The 20,772-nt window shown below is 44.4% G+C and overlaps 1 protein-coding gene across 7 annotated transcripts in view; it reads right to left on the reverse strand.

Moving 5' to 3' along the window:
• The window catches only part of Sh3kbp1 (SH3 domain containing kinase binding protein 1), a 343,879-nt gene that overhangs the window by 281,714 nt on the left and 41,393 nt on the right, over positions 1–20,772 (reverse strand). For all 7 annotated transcript variants that reach the window (XM_052726292.1, XM_052726149.1, XM_052726364.1 and 4 more), the window contains exon 2: positions 9,801–9,958. In XM_052726292.1, the coding sequence (XP_052582252.1) occupies positions 9,801–9,958 (158 nt within the window). The remainder of the gene's footprint in view (positions 1–9,800; positions 9,959–20,772) is intronic.

Here is a 20,772-nt window from a genome sequence, read left to right on the forward strand (position 1 = left end):
TTATACAGCATAGCATACATTCCTTTAAAGTATTTATAGACCTTACCTTGTATAATAATGATGATGATGATGATGATGATGATGATGATGATGATGATGATAAATGAGCTAACCTCAACCTGTTTAAAGGACTTGAAATCATACAGAGTATATATCTGGTCATAATACAATCAATCTGAAAGTCAACAACCAAAAGACACCAGAAAAGTCGCAAAACACTTAGAAATCAAATAACACATTTCTAGATAATTTGTGTTCAGCAATGAGAAGGCTGCTTCTCTTACCTGTCACCTCCCTGACTTGTGATGTAGAACAACTTAGACTGGCGTTTGGTTTACACTAATCAGTTCACACACACTGGCCAATATTAAGGCACTCTGAAATACTGGGAAAGATCTTGGTGTTTTGTCAGCTGGGTGCTGTCCGCCATCAGAAGCTGCAGTGGAGTTAGGGGTAGGGAGGTCTCCTTGGAGGCCTTTCGTCTTTAGAAATGAAAGGGCAGACTCGTAGGGTAGTATAGATAGAGCTGTGATGTCCACCAGTCCCAGACAACCTAATAGCCAAGGAGTTCCTGATCAAAGACAGTCTTGTAGAAAAGGGGAGATATTGGTACAAAATAAATTCTAGAGACCCAATGTATAGCATGGTGATGCTAATAACAATGTATTGTATAGTACTTGAAACCTGAGGGCTGCCATGGGTTTCGCCATGGCACTCAGTGACAAGAGTCAGAGAACCTCCCCTCAGATCAATTGCTATCCATTTTTAAACAGCATCCATTTGCTATCTGGGAGTTCTGGAGGTCAGAAATGCTAGTAGGCTCCACTCCGGGTCACACACAGCCATTTTAAATTGCCAACCAGGCTGAACTTTTATTTGGAGGCTTGAGGAATGCATTGCCAAACTCAGTTGGGATTTTTGTAGGATCTAGTTTCTGTGACTGTACGTCTGAAGCCTTCATTTCCTCTGTGACTAAAGTCTGTTCCTGCTCTACAGGTTGCTGCTGCGTTCCTCACGTGACCCCCTTCTTCAGTGGAGTCTGCCTTCCTCTCCGTCGTGTAGGCACAGAAAGTGCTCAGCTCTTCAACTAGCTGCTAAAGTAGGGCCAACTGATAACCTCCCATTTCAGGTCGGCTGTGCCATTCAGTACAACACGATTGATCGCAAGTGATCACATGTCACAGTCACAGGTTGTCAAGATTTGGGGGAGAATCTTGGAAGGGGTCATTTCCAGACATCTGCTTACCTTACTACCCCTGAGTAAGGAATAGAAGAAAATTAAGGATTTGATCCAGAGATTCTACCATTTGATTGGATTCATTCTAGTGGACTTAAAGGGAGAATTTATTTACATGTTGCTGTGATCTTTATGTAGTATAGACTTTTTTTAAACAATATCCAGCATGATTATGCCAACCACTCATAAAGCTACTTTATAATATACAATATATATTTTATGTGTGTATATATATACATATATATATATAGAGAGAGAGAGAGAGAGAGAGGATACTTTAGAAATAATATTATAATATTTTCAAATCAACTACCAATTCATGTTCTTGATAAGAGATATAGATATAAACGATGATGCTGCCCTACCAGAGCCACAGAATAAAACAAATGACCAAGCTTTACTAAGTAGCAGAACCACCTGAGCTGTTTCATTTTGAGACGTAGCCCAAGCTGGCCTTGAAATTCAACTCACTACACAGTGGAGGATGATCATTAACTCCTGATCCCTCTGGCTCCACCTCCCGAGTGCTGGGATTACCAATGTGAACCACTACATAACCTGGCTTTAAAACAAACCTTTGGAAAAAGTATTCAAAGTCTCTTATCCCAACTCCTCCCTCTACCCCAAAATTCTGACAAGGCAGCATGCCTACAGCACAGCCGAATAAGAGCCTGCTGGCCGGAGTCCTCGGGTGGAGTCCCACACTCAAGAGCTTTAGTATCCAGTAACGGTCACAGCAACATCCTAGACGGTTTACATTGTTATCTGCTAGAAAGCTGGGGGTTAAAGTACGTGCTCTAGAAGTTCCTTTCTAACCCAGGATTTGGTAATCTTGTCATTAAGGAAGTAAGATTCTATTATACACAATCAACTCAGTGAGGAGACTACAATTCACTAAGGTCACAGCTCTCCCCGAGTCACAAGATGCACCCCACTTCCTGTACTGTAACAGTTAAAGCCCGAGATTTAAATGATATGGGCCCTTCCACATCACACATGTGTCCTTAGTTACTCCAGACCCAACCGACTCGGATGCCATTGTGAGAAAAGTTACACCAACAGTTCCAATTGTTGGACTTAGGAGTTTTTCTGAAGATTAACTATGTGTTTAATGGTGAAAAGATAATTTGAGTTGGAAGGGCTTGCTGTTGAAGGGTCCTAAGGGTGGAAAACGAGTAACACTCCTACTGAAGGGCATATCCTAAGTGCTGAAAAATGACACGCTAGCATACTAATTAATAAAAATGAAATGTTTTCCCTAATTGCCTTACTTTGGGATTTGTAGGAAAAATAGTGCAAGCCCATGAGTAGATAAAAGATGTCTAGTTACTGTTGTTGCTTGTCTTGAGACAGGGTCTCACTATGTAGTTCTGGCTGTCCTGGAACTCACTATGTAGACCAGGCTGGCCTTGAACTCATAGATGCACCAGCTTCTGCTTCTTGAGTGCTGGGATTAAAAGTGTGCACCACTACACAAGGCCAACCAAGGCTGTTGTTTTGTTGTTGTTTTTTTTAAGGTTTGATATCTGATTTGATTCCTTTTGGTAAGACATCTGGAGGAAGCATAATGCAGCAGGTGGTAAAGACATAGAGGAATAACATCAGCCATCTAGACAATGCTATCAGATTGGTGGCTCAGGTTCTCGAGCCAGCTGTCTGGATTCCAGAGTTCTCCCTGTTCCCTACTAGTTCCTGCAGCTGTGGATAAGTATCCACGTTGATACACCTTGTTGCCTTTTCTGGGCATTTTTTTTTCTCAATCAAAGCAGTACCTATGTCAGAGGATGGTACAATTTCATGAAACCATGAAATAATGCACATGAAGGGTTCAGCCTCTTTCCTGCCTGGCAAAGAGTAAGTGCCCAATACATTATGACTATTGCACTCAGATTATGTATGTGATGCTAGGCAGCCAGTAAGCCTTGAGTAGAATGCAGCCATTATAATTCCACAAAGTAAGCTAGCAAGTGGGGCCTAAAAAGGGTTCATCTAGCATGTTCAAATAGTTGCTTAATGAATAAACTTGGAAACTTCTCAAGTGACATTTTAATCAGAAACACCTCTGCCAATCATCTTTGCAGAATAATGTCTAACATGCTCTCCAAAGCTATGGCACAGGCACTGTACATTTTTCCCTGGGGAAGAAGTCATATTTGTGGCAATATGGCACTCTGCTCAACGTGTTTTCATTATGCTCATATCCTTTGGTGGCTAACCACTAGCCAGAGTCCTCTCTAGCAGACACCCAATGAATGTCTACTCCAAGACTTCAGCAGACCCTCATATACCCAGGCACTTCACCGTAAAATGTGAGCAAAAAGAGACATTTGCAGGGCTGCGTGTTGAGCCCAATGGTAGAGCGCTTGCCTGGCCCGAGTGAGACTGGATTCCATCCTCAGCACCGAAGATAAAAGGAAAGACGAGGCTCTGCCCATAATGAAGCACACCTGCAGACTCCCCTGCTACTCTCTGAAAAGCAACAGGGATCTTGAAAACAACCATTGCTATAAATCACAAAATAAATAGCCTTTGGGTTTGAAATATAAAGAAAAGCAAACATTTTGTAAAGGGAAATCCAAGAATGATGCTCAGTATAAAAGAGCAATGTGGAAATGTCTACTTCATGCCACTGTTGAAGTGGATTCCTGCTTCTTTCCTAAATCAAGAACAGCAGAGAAACTCTGAGGTTTCTCTCAAAGTGACACAAATATGTAGAATATTGGCTTTTTGCCTCATTTAGGGACTGCATTGGCCAATCTTTATACAAATACAAAAAAGAAGGTTCTGAATATGCCAAAGACAGATTTCAAACACCCAGCAAGGGAGAACTAAGGAGATGGGAAATGGAGCTGAGAACTGTTATACTTAGCAGGCATACATAGACTACAAACTTCAAGTGAACACACTTCAGCTTTCAACAATAGAGCAGGCGGCATGTATAGCTACTTCCATGGAAGGCACACAGAGCCAGGCCAAGAAAACAGCTCACTTCCTCACAGACAGTACCAGATGCATTGCGAGATCAACAACCAAATTCTTTTAACCCTACCGCAGCTTCCTGCTTTCTGCTTGTGAATTACAAAATGTCTCAGGCCTCAGGCCTGCTTCACTTTGCCATATGCTACCTGGGAGTCCATATCAAGAGACTCCAGACATGCTCAAAGCACAATGTTGTGTGCATCTCAGAGTAAGGTTTTTAAAGGATGATATTGGTAATTCAGTCCAAAGAACGAGCCCACATCTGCCTATAATAGCTGTTGCCCTCTGTTTGATGTGGTAGTTTGAGGTCTCAGAAAGGATATAGATTTCTCTATTAAATAAATATGATGTTTCACCCTGGTTTTTCCCTAATATTGTACACCATACTATGGTCTTTCATGGTCAGTTCAAGAAAACAATACCCATACCTGGAAATTAGGCCAAAACAAAACAAAATAAAACAAAAAAGGTCATGATCATAGGACCTCATAGTATTATGTTAATACATTTTCTTAAGAGAAACCCCAGGAGCCATCTGCCTCTCTGGAAATAAAAACTGGACTAATACTTTATTAGGACATTTTACAGCTCTACAAAAGTCAGAGAATAACTCATAGAAAACACAGGATGGTCCACAGCTTTTTTTTCCTCCTCTGGTAGAGATGATCGCTCCAAAGGTTAGAATTTTATTGCCCTCTAAGACATGAGCCAGTTTTCAATCTCACTTTACAATCTTATTTGAAAATTCCACTGACTTTTTAATCAGTTCCTCATATCCTCGGTAAATCAAGTTTTGTTATTCCACTGGTTTCCTCATTAAAGGAGTCCAACAAAGCTTAGATACATGTTCTCTATGTGCATGTTTTTAATAATATAAGGATTAGTCTTTGATAGTTCCTGGCCCCACCAATCAAATCAGCTCCAAGAGACTGAGCTCTGTGCTTCAGGTCGCCTTATCAGTCAGACACACCAAGATTTGGGGTGATTCATTCACTGGGCCTCGGATGTAGCAGACAAGAGGCTCAAAGTACATGAATCACCCCCTCCCTTAAAGATGCCCCAGCTTTCGTTTTGTTTTGTTTTGTTTTGTTTGAGATAGGGTTCCTGACTGTTCGGGAACTCACTCTGTAGACCGGGCTGGCCTCGAATTCACAGAGATTCGCCTGCCATATTCTATGTCCCAAGTACTTGGATTAAAGGCATGCACCACCAACTCCCGGTTGTGATGGCTTTCTTTAAACAGAAAAAAAACCCTACTGGTTGAGATCAAAAGTGGCATTTCCACTCCTACAAGTACATTGTATACATACAAAGTGAGTACTTGTGTTCACAGAAGACACACAAGAATGTCACAAAAATCCCCAAATGAAACAACCCAAATAGCCATCAACATCAACAACAACAAAATGGATCAGTAAGTTATGATATATTCATTTCTGTGCAATACCACATGGCAAGGATGAAGTGCTGATACATGCAACAGTTTGTGACACAAAAGAAGACATGTAAACTACAAGTGTTCTTACAGCCCTACTTACATGACTAGCTCAAGGACGGCAAGACTAATCCATCACAATAAACTTGACTCCCTAGGAAGAGGGAATGTCCAGGAAAAAGCAAAGAGAACTTGGTGGGGTGGGAGATGGCAGAAACAGTATTGCTATAGATAGTGGCTGCAGAGGTACATTCTTATGTAAATGCAAAAATCATAATGCATGCTAGTGATGTGTGCATTTTAGTCTATGTCAAATTTTATCTTTCAAATGAATTAACATTTTTTGAAGAGAGACAAGATAAAGAAAAACATATTCTAAAGCAGTGTACGGGCGATTGATACAGAGACCCACAAGTAATCAACGTGCAAGAGGATAAGAGGCTAGCTCCGCCCTCAATGGGACATCTATTATCACATTCCTTGCTCCCAAGGCTTAGGGATCATGACAGAAGAGGGGCAGAGAGACTGGAAGAGCCAGTGGTATTGGACACCTGCACCAAATCAGTATTTGCCAGACATGACAACACCATTATACACATGAACTCAAAGCAGCCATGACTGAATGTACAAGATGAAGGAAATCTGAATGCCAGCATGGAGGGGGGGTGGGCTCATTAACTCCCACTCCTGTTTAAGCTATTAGCCGGTGATGGCTGCTGAGAGAGAAAGAGAAGGTTTTCTTCAGGGATTTGGTCCTGAGGCTCATGTAGGCAGCAGTAAATGGACTCCATGATTTTAAAAAACAGCCTGGCAGTAGAGGTACACTTCTTTAATCCTAGCACTTGGGTGGTGGAGGCAGAGGCAGGCAGATCTCTGTGAGTTCAAGGCTAGCCTGGTCTACAAAGCGAGTTCTGGAACAGTCAAGGCTACACAGTGAAACCTTGTCTCAAAAAACCAGAGAGAGAGAACATTTGAAGTTGGGAGGGGAAAGTAGTAAGAGAGGTAGGGAAGGAATTGATGGGAAGAGAATGGGAGGGTGAATTTTATCCAAACATCATATCTTGTGTGCAATTCTCAAACAATAAAAAGAGAGATTATAAAAAGAAAAAGTGGAGAAAGAAGGATGGGGGAAAAGAGAAGAAGGATTTGAAAAGATTCTTCTGACATATTTAATGTAAATGAATAAAACCAACTAAACAAAAGTGGGACAAACTAAACAGCACAGAGCTGGCAAAGGACAGGCCTGTTCGTAATAATGGGACGGGTGAGTATACACAGCACCGAGAGGAGAGCGGAGATTCTCGTTTGCGAGACTGAACGCACAGAGTCGAAGGTGGTCACTGAATGCCATCACTTTAGGAAAGACTGCTCTAATAGGGATTTGATAAGTGAACTGAGAAAAGACTTCCTGCAGTTCTCTGATAACATCAACAGAGGCACACAAATAAATGATGGGGCTCCGCAAGATTCCTTAATTCAATCCAAGACAAATTAATTCTTACGCTAAATGAAATATTCAAAACTGGCAGATGTATGCCAATATGATTGTTATTGCTTAAAAACACATTTTCTTTTTAAAATTCGCTGTGGGAGCCTTGATTGTTGTTAAACTCCCTTGTATCCACCTACTGAGTTTTCAATAACAAGCCTAAGGGTGAAGACTTGAAAATAGACTCAGCCATCTGAAAGAATCGAAGTTTCTCTAGACTGTGACAGCCACAAGCAGAGACGCCCCCAGACATTTCTACTTTTTCCACCATGGATGGACCAAGGACCTCCCGAGAATGTAACTTCCTCTCACTGAACAAGGGGTCAAGCCTAGGTGAGGGGACAACTGATTAGGAAAAACGAGGGGAGAGGGTCATTCCTTTACATGGTAACAGGGCCACGGGCACACTTACTAGACGGCTGCCACTGTGTTCAATGATTGCCAGGACTGTGCTGGTTAATCCTAAGAACAGACAACGAGGTAGTTGGGCTTGCAAAAGAAAACAACGGGCTCAGATCAACCTGGGGCCAGATTAATACAGAGATTTTTTTCGAACAGGCAGTATAGAAAAACCTTAACACAGTAGCAAAGGGCTAAAGACAAAGGCCCCAGAAGGCACAGAGGAGAGGACTGAATAGGAGCAGCCACTTCGCTGGTAACGGATACAGGCAGCCCAGGGCCACCCCACAGGTAGGAGCCGAAGGAGTAGGCCCAGATCTCTGTGTTCCCCCTCCCTGCTGCTCTCTTACCCTAGCACATCCTGGAGCCAGAGCCCATCACTTGTAGGGGTCTGCAGCTAAGGATTCCCAAGTCTGAGCCAAGGCAGCAAGGCCAGGCAATGAAGGATGCCCTGGCAAAAAGACCCATATAACTCTTCCCTCACAGGGAAAGCACCTTCTGTTCTCCAGGCCAGCAGCACTCCCAAAAAGAGGAGACTCTGGATAATTGCTGCCCTGCTTCCCATCTGCCTTCCACAACCCCTCATAGCACACGAAGAGTGAGCCCCAAACCAATTCTACAGGTTTACTCAGTGGCTTCCAATTCAGTTCTGTGAATCTGCGGTTTGAAGGGAGAGGGCACTAGGTCAATGAGACACATTCAAAACTTCCAGAACAGAACTTGCCCTCTACACTTGAAGCTCATACTAGAGTCTCTTCTTCCCATGCTCCTCCTCTTTTCCCATGCCCCACTTCTTTCTCACACTCCTCCCTTTCCCAAGGCTCCCTGTACTTCCCAGGGTCCTCTACTCTCTTGGCCATACCTTCACCTTCACCCCCACCACTGCGCCTCCTTTGGGAAACCTCTCCTTTCACATTCAACTTTGGCCTAACTTCAAGATAGTCCTTTTCCAAAGTGGGCAGTTTTGTTTGGAAAGGCCCAAGAATTACCTCTCATATACATATCAGCAGAATCGATCAGTGCTAGCCCAGAAGTTGTGCTTTTCTCCCCTAAGAATGGGAGGAAGCCCTTTGACTCCAGCATGATCTCAACATTCCTACCACAGAAAGCAAAGCAGTGTTTATCAGCATATTTGCAGCCGAACTCTGTCCCATTTCCCCAGCATTCTGAACACCAAAAGACAACGAAAAAAGAGAGGTTGGCAGGATCGTTTGGAGGCAAGACCCTGAAGAAAAACTGACTTGGAGTCCTATTCCTTTTAGATTCCCACAGGGTAGAGGTAAAGGCCCAAGCACTGGAATTGTGCAGCTATTCAAATGGTTTTCACCAATACCCCCTGTCATAAAGCCTTCCCACCCAGCCCTTGAAGTTCCTTTGAGGGGGACCCACAATTCTCTGGGTCCAAGGTTTCTCAAAGAGCCTGTTCTATACGGCCAAGTTCTGAATACAGTCTGGTACCACCGAGAATTCGGCTACAGGCCTGGAATTCTACATGAAGCTCTTCCTATGGAGGGAAATCATCTGTTCTCCAGCATGGGACAGGAAGCTTATGGTACTGGGGACCTGGCTAGTATTTCTCATGAGAAACAGCCTCCAGGCAACCTCTTCCAAACCCCCAAATCCACACTGCTGTTTATAATGGTGGAGGCACATCATTTATGAACAGGAAAGAAAAACGTTATCTAGTTAAGCCCTAAATGAGTCTGACAATGGCACAGGTTTTAAAATGTTCCTGAAGAAACAGGTTTTATTCAATGCTGCACAGACATGAAGTGGGAAGGAAACCAGGCTGCTCCTATCACAACAGCGTGTCTATGGGGAGAAAGCCCAAGAGAGCATCATTTAGATTCTGCATTTCATCTGGAGGGTCCCGACGCAAATGGCCAAAACTGCGTTTCAAATGCCATTTTGCACGGGATGAAAAAGGGAATAATCCTTTCAAACTCTTAAAGCAAATAAACAAATATATAGACCAAATAATTTCACAGGCTTTTCTATTTTCTCAGTGTTTTCAAAAAAAGTGATAAACCATTGTGGGAAGGTAAACTCTGGGTTTTTTAATGTCATTTTAAAACAGATGACATCCTACATCCATGGAGCAAAATCACACATGCTCTCCTTGCCATCACCCAGGAGATCCAGCTGCCAGTGACACCCCTAAGAGCCCCGTGCACTTTATCGTCACACCCCCCGCCCCCCACGGCCTTTTGGTCTGCAAAGCCCACACAGGAAACAGGAAAAAGGTTTGGCTTTGTACTCACTCTTACAAAGTTGTCAGGGAACAAACCTCTCCTGCCGTTGATCTGCCCCTCCCACCAGCCTCCAGCCTCCTTCCTGATGTTGGTGATGACCTCACCCACGCTGATCGTCAGCTCATCATCGTGCTGGGCCTGGTAGTCAAACTCCACTATGGCCTCCACTGGAAGGGAAAGAAACCAAAAGAGCAACTTAGGGTCAGCGGTTGTAGAAGGCTGAGCTCTAGGATCCCTGCAAGACCAATAAAGTCGGATTAAAGGGACTTCCCCCTAGAAATAGTTAAAATAACAGACAACATGATTTTGGTTAACCTGAAGTCTATACAGCACAGAAACCACGAAGTGCTGGTCGTGGTCAGACACAGGCAGGGTGGCCTACAATTCGGTGTGAGGGCCAGCAGGGGCTTCAGAAGGGAAACCACACAGTGACAGTGGCCTAACAACACAGGTGGTATGTGGCATCATTTCTCCAAGTGCAGAGACCAAAGACCACAAACAAGAGCTAGCGAGTCCTTGGGCTTCTCTTCACCTGGCCACTGCTAACTAACCGTGTAGTGTTAATGTCCTTGGACCTGAGCTGCGCAAAATATGGACTATAATTCCCATGCTGCAGAAATGGCAGCTATCACTCATGACAACACATGTAAATAAAGATATGTGGACCAGAGGGCTCCATTGGTGGAATTGATAGATCTCAGATTGCCCACATCGGAAGCACTGTTGCCCAACAAATGAACTCACAGGCAATTGTATCATGTTACACTATCTTTTCAGTGGCAGAGAGACTATCCACCCAACTTGGTACAGGCAGAGGCAACATATGAGGAAGCTCTTTTGTTGACAAAGTACCAATGCAGTGTGGCACAAGCTAACCAGAGATTGGTTAACTTTACAAGATTTCTGTAGACTCTGGGCTCTTCTTTGTGTACCTCAATATAAGCCAGCACCAAAACTTGCCCCCTTTTCCATTTGCGACTTCATATAAATGAATGAAAACAAAGATGGTGAAAATGAGTTGGGTGGCGGCGGCGGCGGCGGCGACGACGACGACGACGACGACGACGACAACAACAACAACAACAACAACAACAACAACGGCGCACGCCTTTAATCCCAGCACTCACTCGGGAGGCAGAGGCAGGCAGATCTCTGTGAGTTCGAGGCTAGCCTGCTCTACAGAGTGAGTTCCAGGACAGGCACCAAAACTACACAGAAATAACCTGTCTTGAAAAACCAAAAAAAATAAAAATTACATGAACTTCCAAATGGAACATAAGCAATTAAGAGTTACGATAAAATAAGGGAAAGTTAAGCGAGTTGAATGTGTACTGCAAACATGAATGTGAAGACCCAAACTGCATCTTTTTCTTTGGGGTTTGCTTGTAATGTTTTATTACTGTGTAACAGTCATACAGATCAATGGGGCACAATGTGATATCACACTCATGTGCAGAGCCTGCACTTATCAAATCAGGGTAGTCAGCACTTCCTTTCCCTTGTCATTTCTGTTTGGAGACTTTAACTTCCTAGTGTGGGGATCTAAGAAAGCAAGAGAGAAAATCTTAATAACCTTGGTTTTGGAAAATATTGCTTTTTTTTTTCTTTTTTCTTTTTCTGGGTCTTCGAGACAGGGTTTCTCTATGTAGCTTTGGAGCCTGTCCTAGAACTCACTCTGTAGCCTAGGCTGGCCTCGAACTCACAGAGATCTGCCTGGCTCTGCCTCCTGAGTGCTGGGGTTAAAGGCGTGCGCCACCACCGCCCGGCTGGAAAATATTTCTTAAATAGAAAACTAAAAGGTACAAATGATTCAAAACAAATTCAATACACTAAGGTTCCTTTTCCAGGGAGAAAGGCCAGTAGGTGAGCGGGTCTCCATCACATGGGCTTACACTTCTATTAGAGGTTAAGTTTGCACTTCTGGTTCAAAACAGCCTGGCCTCCAGACTGAGCACTCGTGAGAGCAGCTACAGCAGCCAGTAAGGTAATGCAGCAACTCAAAGCAGAACTTCCTTTTCCTAGACAATTGTTTTATTCCACCATTAGCTGTTGCACTCTCATGGCCTAAGTCTGCTCATGATGAAGTTGAGTTGCAGCCTACTGTCCTCACTTATCCATGGGAAAGAGGATCATAAGAGCATACACCAGGAAGCCCTTCCTGCTTTTTCGTGATTTCTGACAAGCACGCAGGCAGGAATGCTCCAATTTCTCTGTACCATGTTCTGGTCCCTAATAGTTCAAATGAGCCATCATCTCGGTGGACAAAGTGCTTCCATGCAAGCCCAAAGATCTGAGTTTGAGTCCCCAGAACCCACATAAAGCCAAACAAAGTAGTATGCAGGAGGCAGAGAAGAGATTCCCCTGGAAGCTCATGAGCCAGTAAGCCTGGCATACACAGCAGCAAAACTGTCCCAAAACAAAGTGGAAACTGAGGACAGACACCCAAGGGTGTACTATGACCTCCACCCATGCACTATGGCACTTACACATCTGAACTCACAAAAATAAATGTATGCATACATGCACATCACACACACATACATACACATATACACACACATACATACATATATACACATACACACATACACACACATACACATACATACATACACACACATACATACATACATATACACTCACATACACACACACACACACACACACACACACGCTAGAGCACACACTAGCTCCAGTAGCAGGGAGCGCACCTGCTACTAGCTAGAGCACACACTAGCTCCAGTAGCAGGGAGCGCACCCACAGCTCCGTGATGCCTACGCCTCTTCATGATTCTCACCTCCTTTAACTAAAATCACCCTCACTAAGGTGTGGGTTAAAAATGAGCTATCATAACAATCAATTTAAAAACAGCTAGGTCCAATGACACAAATCCATCACACCAGCTACTCGGGAGGATGAGGCAGGAGGAATGTAAAATCCAATGCCTGCTGTGGATGATTGATTGATAAATAAAACACTGATTGGCCAGTAGCCAGGCAGGAAGTACAGGCAGGACTAGCAGAGAGGAGAATTGAGAGAACAGGAAGGTAGAGAGGAGGAGACGCCAGCCTGCCGTCCAGGGAGCATCATGTAAAGGCAGCAGGTAAAGCCACGGAACACGTGGCGACATATAGATTAACAGAAATGGGCTGAGTGTAAGAGTAAGAGCTAGACAATGGTAGGCCTGAGCTAATGGTCAAGCAGTTTAAATAATATAAGCATCTGTATGCTTATTTTATAAGTGGGCTATGGGACTGCTGGGGAATGGAAGGATCAGGAGAGAAAAATTCTAGCTACAAATGCCTGTTTGCATATAAAGCAAGTTCAAGGCCAGTATGCTCAACTTAGTGAGACCTTGTCTCACAAACAAAAAATCAAAAGCAGCTTTCAGCTAGGCATAGTCACACATTGCTATAGTACTAGCTACTCAGGGGGCTAAGGAAAGAGGCCCAACAGTTCATCTAGCCTGGGCAACATTTAGAGACCTTTATATCAATTTATTTTAAAAAGCTTACTTTCCAGGTGGATCTCTGTGAGTTCGAGGCCAGCCTGGGCTACCAAGTGAGTTCCAGGAAATGCACAAAGCTACACAGAGAAACCCTGTCTCAAAAAAACAAAAACAAGCAAACAAACAAATAAATAAATAAATAATAAAAAGCTTACTTTAAATAGAGATTGATCTATTGAAACTGAGATTATAGTAACTTTTGTTCACATACCAGACCCTAAATTATCTCATTTCCCAATTAAATCGTTTGATGCTCATCTTCCCAAGGAACCTGAAGCTGAGCAAGGAAGGTAAGCCCATTTTCAGAGACAATGTTTCTCAGTATGAGACACACCCACCTCGGGGATCTGCTGAGGTGATGCTTGGATCAAATACCTGTTCATATCAATTCTAAAAAGAAAGTGCCAACTTCCCTTCTATTCCACTTACAGAATGGCCCTGGATCTTCATCTGCTCTCTGTCAGACAGTCAGAGGCCTCTTAAGGGGCCTAACAGCCAGCAGAAGAAAGGAGTGCTGGGCAAGGAACACAAGCCAGCAAGCTCTGCTAGAGCACACACTAGCTCCAGTAGCAGGGAGCACACCCACAGCTCCGTGATGCCTACGCCTCTTCATGATTCTTACCTCCTTTAACTAAAATCACCCTCACTAAGTGGATAAGTAGGTTGAACAATCTGCATGGTGTAGAAGCGGTAGGCTATTCAACTCAAGGCCATGTAAACAAGAAAATGTGGAGCTGCCACTTCAGCTCCTGGCCAGAGCTCTTGGACAGTCCTGTTTAGAGATGAGCAGCAGTTTAGGCCAATCACGTCTTACAGGGAAATGACCAAACAACTCTCCATGAGTATCAAGGAAATTGGAATGTGGGCTTACATCCACCCTTGATGAGAGAGCTATAAATGTTGGGCTATCCTGGGATTAACTAAGTACTTGACCCTTGAAGAAAATAGCTGTTTTCCCCCCAACTGTCTATGGCCATACAAAACTCATGTGTTTGTTTCCCCGAAGTTCACTGTCCTTAATAGGAGATTAGAGCTCCCCATACAGTAATATACAGTCACCTGTCATGTAAGTTTGGTCAATGAACCACATACATGATGACTGAGATACGGTAAGATTGTATCATCCATGATCTCACAGTCATCTGTGTGTGCATACACTCTGATGTTCTCACAACAAAGACATCACATTAAAATGTATCCACGCCAAAATTTTTAGATACTCAAACATTATTCTTTTTTTGGAAACGAAACCAGGGAGCTGGAAAGATGGCTCAGTGGTTAAGAGCACTCACTGCTCTTCCAGAGGACCCAGGTTCAATTCCTTGCACTCACATGATGGCTCACAGCCATCTCTAACTCTGGTTTCATATTCTTCTGACACTACGCACACACGGTACACATACCTGAATGTATGCAAACACATATATACATAAAATAAAAATTTTTAAGTGAAAGAAAGATAAAAGAAAAACGGTCTGGGAATACAGCTTGCCTAGCACTCTTAAGGTCCTAAGTTCAATTCTCAGCACCACGAAAAACAAACAAAACCATGAGCCATGAACTCAGGCTCCCCAAAACAGATCTCATCAAACAAGGAAAGGACAACTCTCAATTTTTCTGATGGGAAACATTAAAATGTTGGGGACAAATTGAGAGAACCCAAATACAGGTGTGCATTCAGGAGGGGGGGGAGGAGGGAGAACAAGGAAATGCTTTAAAGAGGTAAAGGGAGCTGTGTCCTGGTTAACTTCGATCCCATGAACTTTCGGGAACTCCGGACCTGACCAATGTGTGGATCACAGCCTTGCTTCTTCCTTGCTAAACAGCGGGTCATATTTCCTGACTCTCTACCTGAACTTGGCAAGGCCAAGCTAAAAGAGAGCAAGTAGAGTCTGCTTCAAGATGGCTACTAAGAAGTCAAGAACTGCTGCCTGCTGTATGCCAAGCCAGGGAGAAAAGCATCCTGGCTTTTCTTCACTCTCTCTCTCCATGTGCTTAAGGACCTGCATTAGGGGATGCCCACTCTGTATGGTAAGGCTGGCCATTCAGGGCTGGGGATGCGGAGAGTATAAGTGTACAACGTCCGGGTCTTCTTCACAACACACTACCCCACTGCTTGAAAGAAAATTCTTCCCAGATCAAACAGAATTTAACCTTAGGAAATTATATGTACCCTCCCTGCTTTCTAGCCCCTGGCCCCTGACCCCCTCCAAACCTCCTCCATAGCTTCTCTAGCCTCCCTGGCTCTGCCACCGAGTGCACTATGCTGTGGTGGTGGCTTGTGAGTCCTCCTGGTGAGATCCCAAATGCTTTCTGGCTGTGAATCCTCCTCAGTTTGTTCTACTAGGGCCCCTTTGAACATCCAGGGCATACAGTAGGTGCTCATTGCAGACTTGATAATCCAACCACTCAGCTTACATTTCATATTGATAGTTTCTACCTCTAAAATGTCAAGTGCCAATCTCATTTCTGCGAACTGAGTCATATTGTTCAGTGCACTAAGGGAGTTTGCTATTTAAAAGAACCTGCGGTTAATTCTTTTGTGACATGAATAATCACTTCCTGCTTTACCTTTCCTGTCGAGAGAATTTTTTTATATATCAGGTTTCTCTTAAGGTAAGAAAGCTGTGCATGACTTTGTTAAGAGCTCCCAAGTCGTAAGCTATGTCTCTCTTCCTCCCTTTCAAAGGTTTACATTTTCTTTGCAATGTAATAGCACCAGTTACAGTGGCTACACATGCCATAAAAGTCTAACGAGGGGCTGGGGAGATGGTCCAGCAGTGGAGAGCACTGGCAGCTCCTCTGGAGAATCCCAGTTTGACTCCCAGCATCCACATGGTGGCTCACAACCACTGTAACTCTAGTGCCAGCAAGAAACTCTGCCCTCTTCTGGCCTCCATGGGCACTTCCTGCACAGGGTACACGGCCATACTGGCAGGCAAAACTCCCTATATTTCTAAAATCAACCCTTCTCCAAAGGTCTCACAAGCTCTTTGTTGGATTGTTTGGGCAGGGCCCCGTGGCATATGTGACAGGCAGAAGACAACTGAAAGAGCTGATTCTCTCCCTTCACTACGTGAAGCTCAGGGATCACAGATGGGCAGGCTTGGCAGCAAGTACCTTTACCCAGGAGCCATCTTCCCGGTCCCCACACCAGACGCCTAGGAACGGCTTCTGTTGAAAAGTAATGGTTCCTCACTTGGGCCCACGAGGTAATCTAACAGCAGGATGAAAGTCTAGCATCTGCCTTCATTTCGTCTCCTTCACTCTGGCTCACCTGTTTACTGCTCCACGCAGACTTGTCAATCACTCAGGAGTGTCATCCAGAAAGCCACAACACCTAGCCCATCTCACCTCCTCTCCATGCTCAAGGCATGAAGACAAGAGGAGCTGAGGTAGCCGTAGCCGACTGTCCACCTTTTACAAAGGCCTGCCCCCCATACCAGAAAAGACATCTAAAGGTCTGAGTCACTGTCATCGATCTCTTGTCACCTTGGACTGCAGCAAGAGCAAAGCCTCCCTGGGCGGGCCACACCCCCTCCCCAGGGGAGGACAACTGTGTGTGGTAGCAAGGCTAGAGCATGCGACAGGAGTTATCGCCTGCTGAAACCCAGCCTTCTCTGCCAAGCTGTGGAGACTGGGTCTTTGGGCCACCCTCAGAACCAGAACGCAGACACTGATCACTCAGACCTTGTGCTGACCAGGACTCTTAATTAATGCAGACCTCTTGCCCCTGACACAAGTCTTCTAGTTAAACCTAAAGGTCATGTCAGTACCCTAAAGATAAACTGGGGATCACTGGATCCCTTTATTTGTTTGTCTTCTCAATGGGCCTCCTTTTTCTCTGCTCAGCATCCTTCCTCAACTCTTGGATTGGCGTCCCAGGCTGCTGGGGCTCCCAGAGCTGGGCCGGTACTGGAGCAGTCCGGGAACAAAACCTACGAATTAGCTCAACACTGTTTACCTTGACCACACAGTGACATGGTACTTTGGACTTACTGGAGTAAATGAATATTGAAATTAAGTTTAGCTAGCACATTTGAAATTATACGTGTGCCTTGCATTATATTTCTATTGAATAGCAATGGTCTAGAATAATGCTTAGCCATAAAGCAACAAAGACCTCAGACTACACAAACACAGCCAAAATATTCGCCAGAGCCCAAGCCTGTGCCTCCAAACACACGTCCTTGCGTACAAGAAGCTACAGGTAACTTTAGCGAAGGAAGGTAAAACATTACCTACAATTTTTTTTTTAAATGGTACCCTTTGGGAAACTATCTCTGCATGAGCACAAAATGAAAGCACTGGGCAAAGTAAAATATCTCAGAGGTGTAATTAGGACAAAAGTAAACAAAATCCCATATTTAAAGACACCATAAATTACAAAACTTAAGAATGTCTCCCCATCAGAAAAAAACACCACCCTCCATTTGCCTGCTGTGCCAAAAGCCAGCCTCCACAAGTTTGCTCTAACTACTGTCTGAGAAAAAAAAAAAACTACAGTTAACAAAAAAGATAGCGCCCCGGGAGATAAGAGATCTGCTTAGAAATGCTAACACTCCAACCTTCCCTATCTCCGCCTTCAGACTTGCTGAATGCTCGCCCACCCCCACCGGCCCTGACAACACGAAATGAGTGGTTTTTGAACTGTTGGGTTGGCTAAGACAGCTGTCAAGCAGCTTCGTGGTGAAGCTGACACAGTGGCGATGATAGAGCCCCCCCGCCCCCCGCTGCGGGACTCACCCCTCCTGCTGTACCCCTCACTTCCTCTATCTCTGCTCCACCCGTGAGGCATTTCACGGTGCCTTACCCCAAGCAGCCTACAAGCCTCTTGGGGAGGGGGAGCCCTTCTGTGTCCCAGGATAGGATTCTGGCTCCCCCACCTACCATCCCATGTGACTCAATAAATATGGGAATCAACAGAGCAGGATGGAAGTTTCCAACTGACTTCCTTTGCTCCATATACATGTTGTCGCAAAGGTCTTGGTAGGTGTGGCTTTACGCTTTAATCATTTCCGAAGTAGAAATGTCACATACTTGTGGCTTTACACTTTTTTCATTGTGTTCATTCTGATGAATGCATTTTTAATTTTAATGTTTTGTTTCCATCCTATTTGATGATAGTACAGAAAATCAAGAAGTAATTTTCACCAGAAAGGATTTCATGAAAAAAGAAAAGTGCAATTGCTGATTACTGGTGATAGAAATAACATCAGATATCATCTTGTCAAGTAAATTTCTTAATTGTACAGGTGAAGAACTGAGGTCTAGACTATTCCATGACCGAGATTTAGCATGTTTGCTCTCCCAAATGACAGTTCTCAGGAGAGAAGGTTAGATGTAACATCAGTAGTAATTGAGATCAGCAAGATACAGACTTGGGCACCACTGGAAGGGCTTCTTCCTTGCCCTCCCCCATGGAGCAGAGTTTCCACAATACCCAGAAATTATAGCAATCAGGAGCATATAAAAACCTAGGTGCAAATCTAAAGAGACTGAAAATAGATGAGTGGTTGGTTGCCTGGGACCAGGGATGTGAACTGATTACAAATGGCTAAGAGAGATCTTTTGGGATAATGGAAACATTTTAATCTTAAACTGTGGCAAACAGTGCACAATGCTACAAAGTTACCAAAAACGCACAGTATACATTTACATATATGAAATGCTATACCTAAATTTGTCCTTTAGAGATAAAAGTGGAAACATTATGTGACCCACATTTAGGAACTTATAACTGTAGGTATTTGCTCAAGCAGTTGACTATGGTTGCCCCCAGGGAGCCCCCACTCTCCCCATCCAGGGAAGAAAGCCATTTGGAGGAGAGTCTCCTCCCCCATGAGATACAATCTGATGAGAATGCAGCTGACATGTCCAATGCTCTGCCAGCACATGGGCACAGAAGCTAACTGACTGCCAGGAAGGTGACAGCAGCTGGGAACGGCTAGAGCACACACCCTGTGGAGCTCTCAGAAGCAGCCTGCTTGCTACTTTTCCCACACATGATTCTACAGCTTCTTCTTCCACCACATAAACCACCCCAAAGCCTTTCCATGAATCATTTGCCCTCTTTAGTTAGCAGACAGTTGGTTTCTGTTACTTGCAACTAGAGAGCCCTAACGGATTCATGAACCAACTTAGAAAAAAAAGATCGTCTTCCCTAAAGAAGGCCAAGTTCTCACTGTCTAGCGCTTCCTCATCAGTGTCTGGGCTAGGGGCTTGGGGATCTAGATTTCCCAGCTCAAGGGCACAGGAACAATGAGGCTCTGCATACACAACAAAGCTGATCTCCATTTGCTTTCAGCAGCTTCATGAATGTACCAGTAAGGGGCACCACACCAACAACAGCATGATTGCCAAGGCCTGGCTCTGGTAGGAAACTAACAGCAGCTTTCTCGGAGGAAGACAACTGACCCCAGTGACAGAGCCACTGGGTATGAGCTCTCTCTGAGCAAGAGGGAGCAAAGCAGAGGTTGAGATGGCTTCCTGCAGGGTGCAGCAAGGTCTGTCATGGGCCCCGGAACAGCTCAAAGGACTAATTGGGCATCAGCAGGGAATGGGTGGGGGAGAACAAATCATCAACACAGAACAAAGAAAAATGGCCCACCACTGTCTGACTTAAAACATTCCTGTTACTGCTTTGAAGGATAGTGCAAGGAACCCTGGCCTCCCAGGCCAGCATCTTTTACAGATACTATGAGCTAGGAGAAAAAGCCTGATAAGTCTAAAAGTGAATCCCAGCCTATATATTTCTATTTGTATGGCATGAGGCAAAACACCTTGCCCACATCCACATTTTTGTGCTTACTATTGGAAGAGGGTCTGGTCCAAGGATAATGGATAACCCCTGAAAACTCCTGTATACAAAAGCTGCTCCATCAGCTGACAGCCGCTAGTGTCACAGGCCATTATCATTCTTTGCTGTGAGGGATTCCCTGTGCATCCCCCTTCCTCACTGTGTACCCACGGGGACCCCTTATAGATCTGAGTAGACTCTCTTCCTCACCTGTTATCCAGCCCATAATAGGTACTCAGTCAATGCTGGTGACTAAGTGTGTCTGCTCAACACCAGGAGTGCCCTGAGGGAGCATTTATTCCAAACTACACCTTTTCATTCAGCACAAAGAGCTACAGTTACAAATGTGAGTTTTGATTTGATTTGAAGGGTAAAAAAAGCCCAAGATTAACATGATCAGGTAACCACAAAAAAACAAAAACCATAAGTATGACTGACTGGCTGGGGTGTGTCAAGTGCTCCTGTGATCAGCTTCAATTCCATTCCCACCTCTGCCAACAGCAGAGGAGCGTTCAATCAAAGATCAGAGCACACAAGGAAAGGTGTGGACAGGAAAAGAGCTCCTAATGCCTCCAGGCCTCTGGTATTTCACAGTCTGTACCTGAAGTCACAGTCTCCCCAGGGCCTGGTCCGAGAACACACACCCTGGGGGCACAGGAACAATGTATTATTA

Source organism: Peromyscus californicus, unplaced genomic scaffold (assembly GCF_007827085.1).
Source record: "Peromyscus californicus insignis strain IS unplaced genomic scaffold, ASM782708v3 Scaffold_10__1_contigs__length_136768540, whole genome shotgun sequence".
NCBI lineage: Eukaryota > Metazoa > Chordata > Mammalia > Rodentia > Cricetidae > Peromyscus > Peromyscus californicus.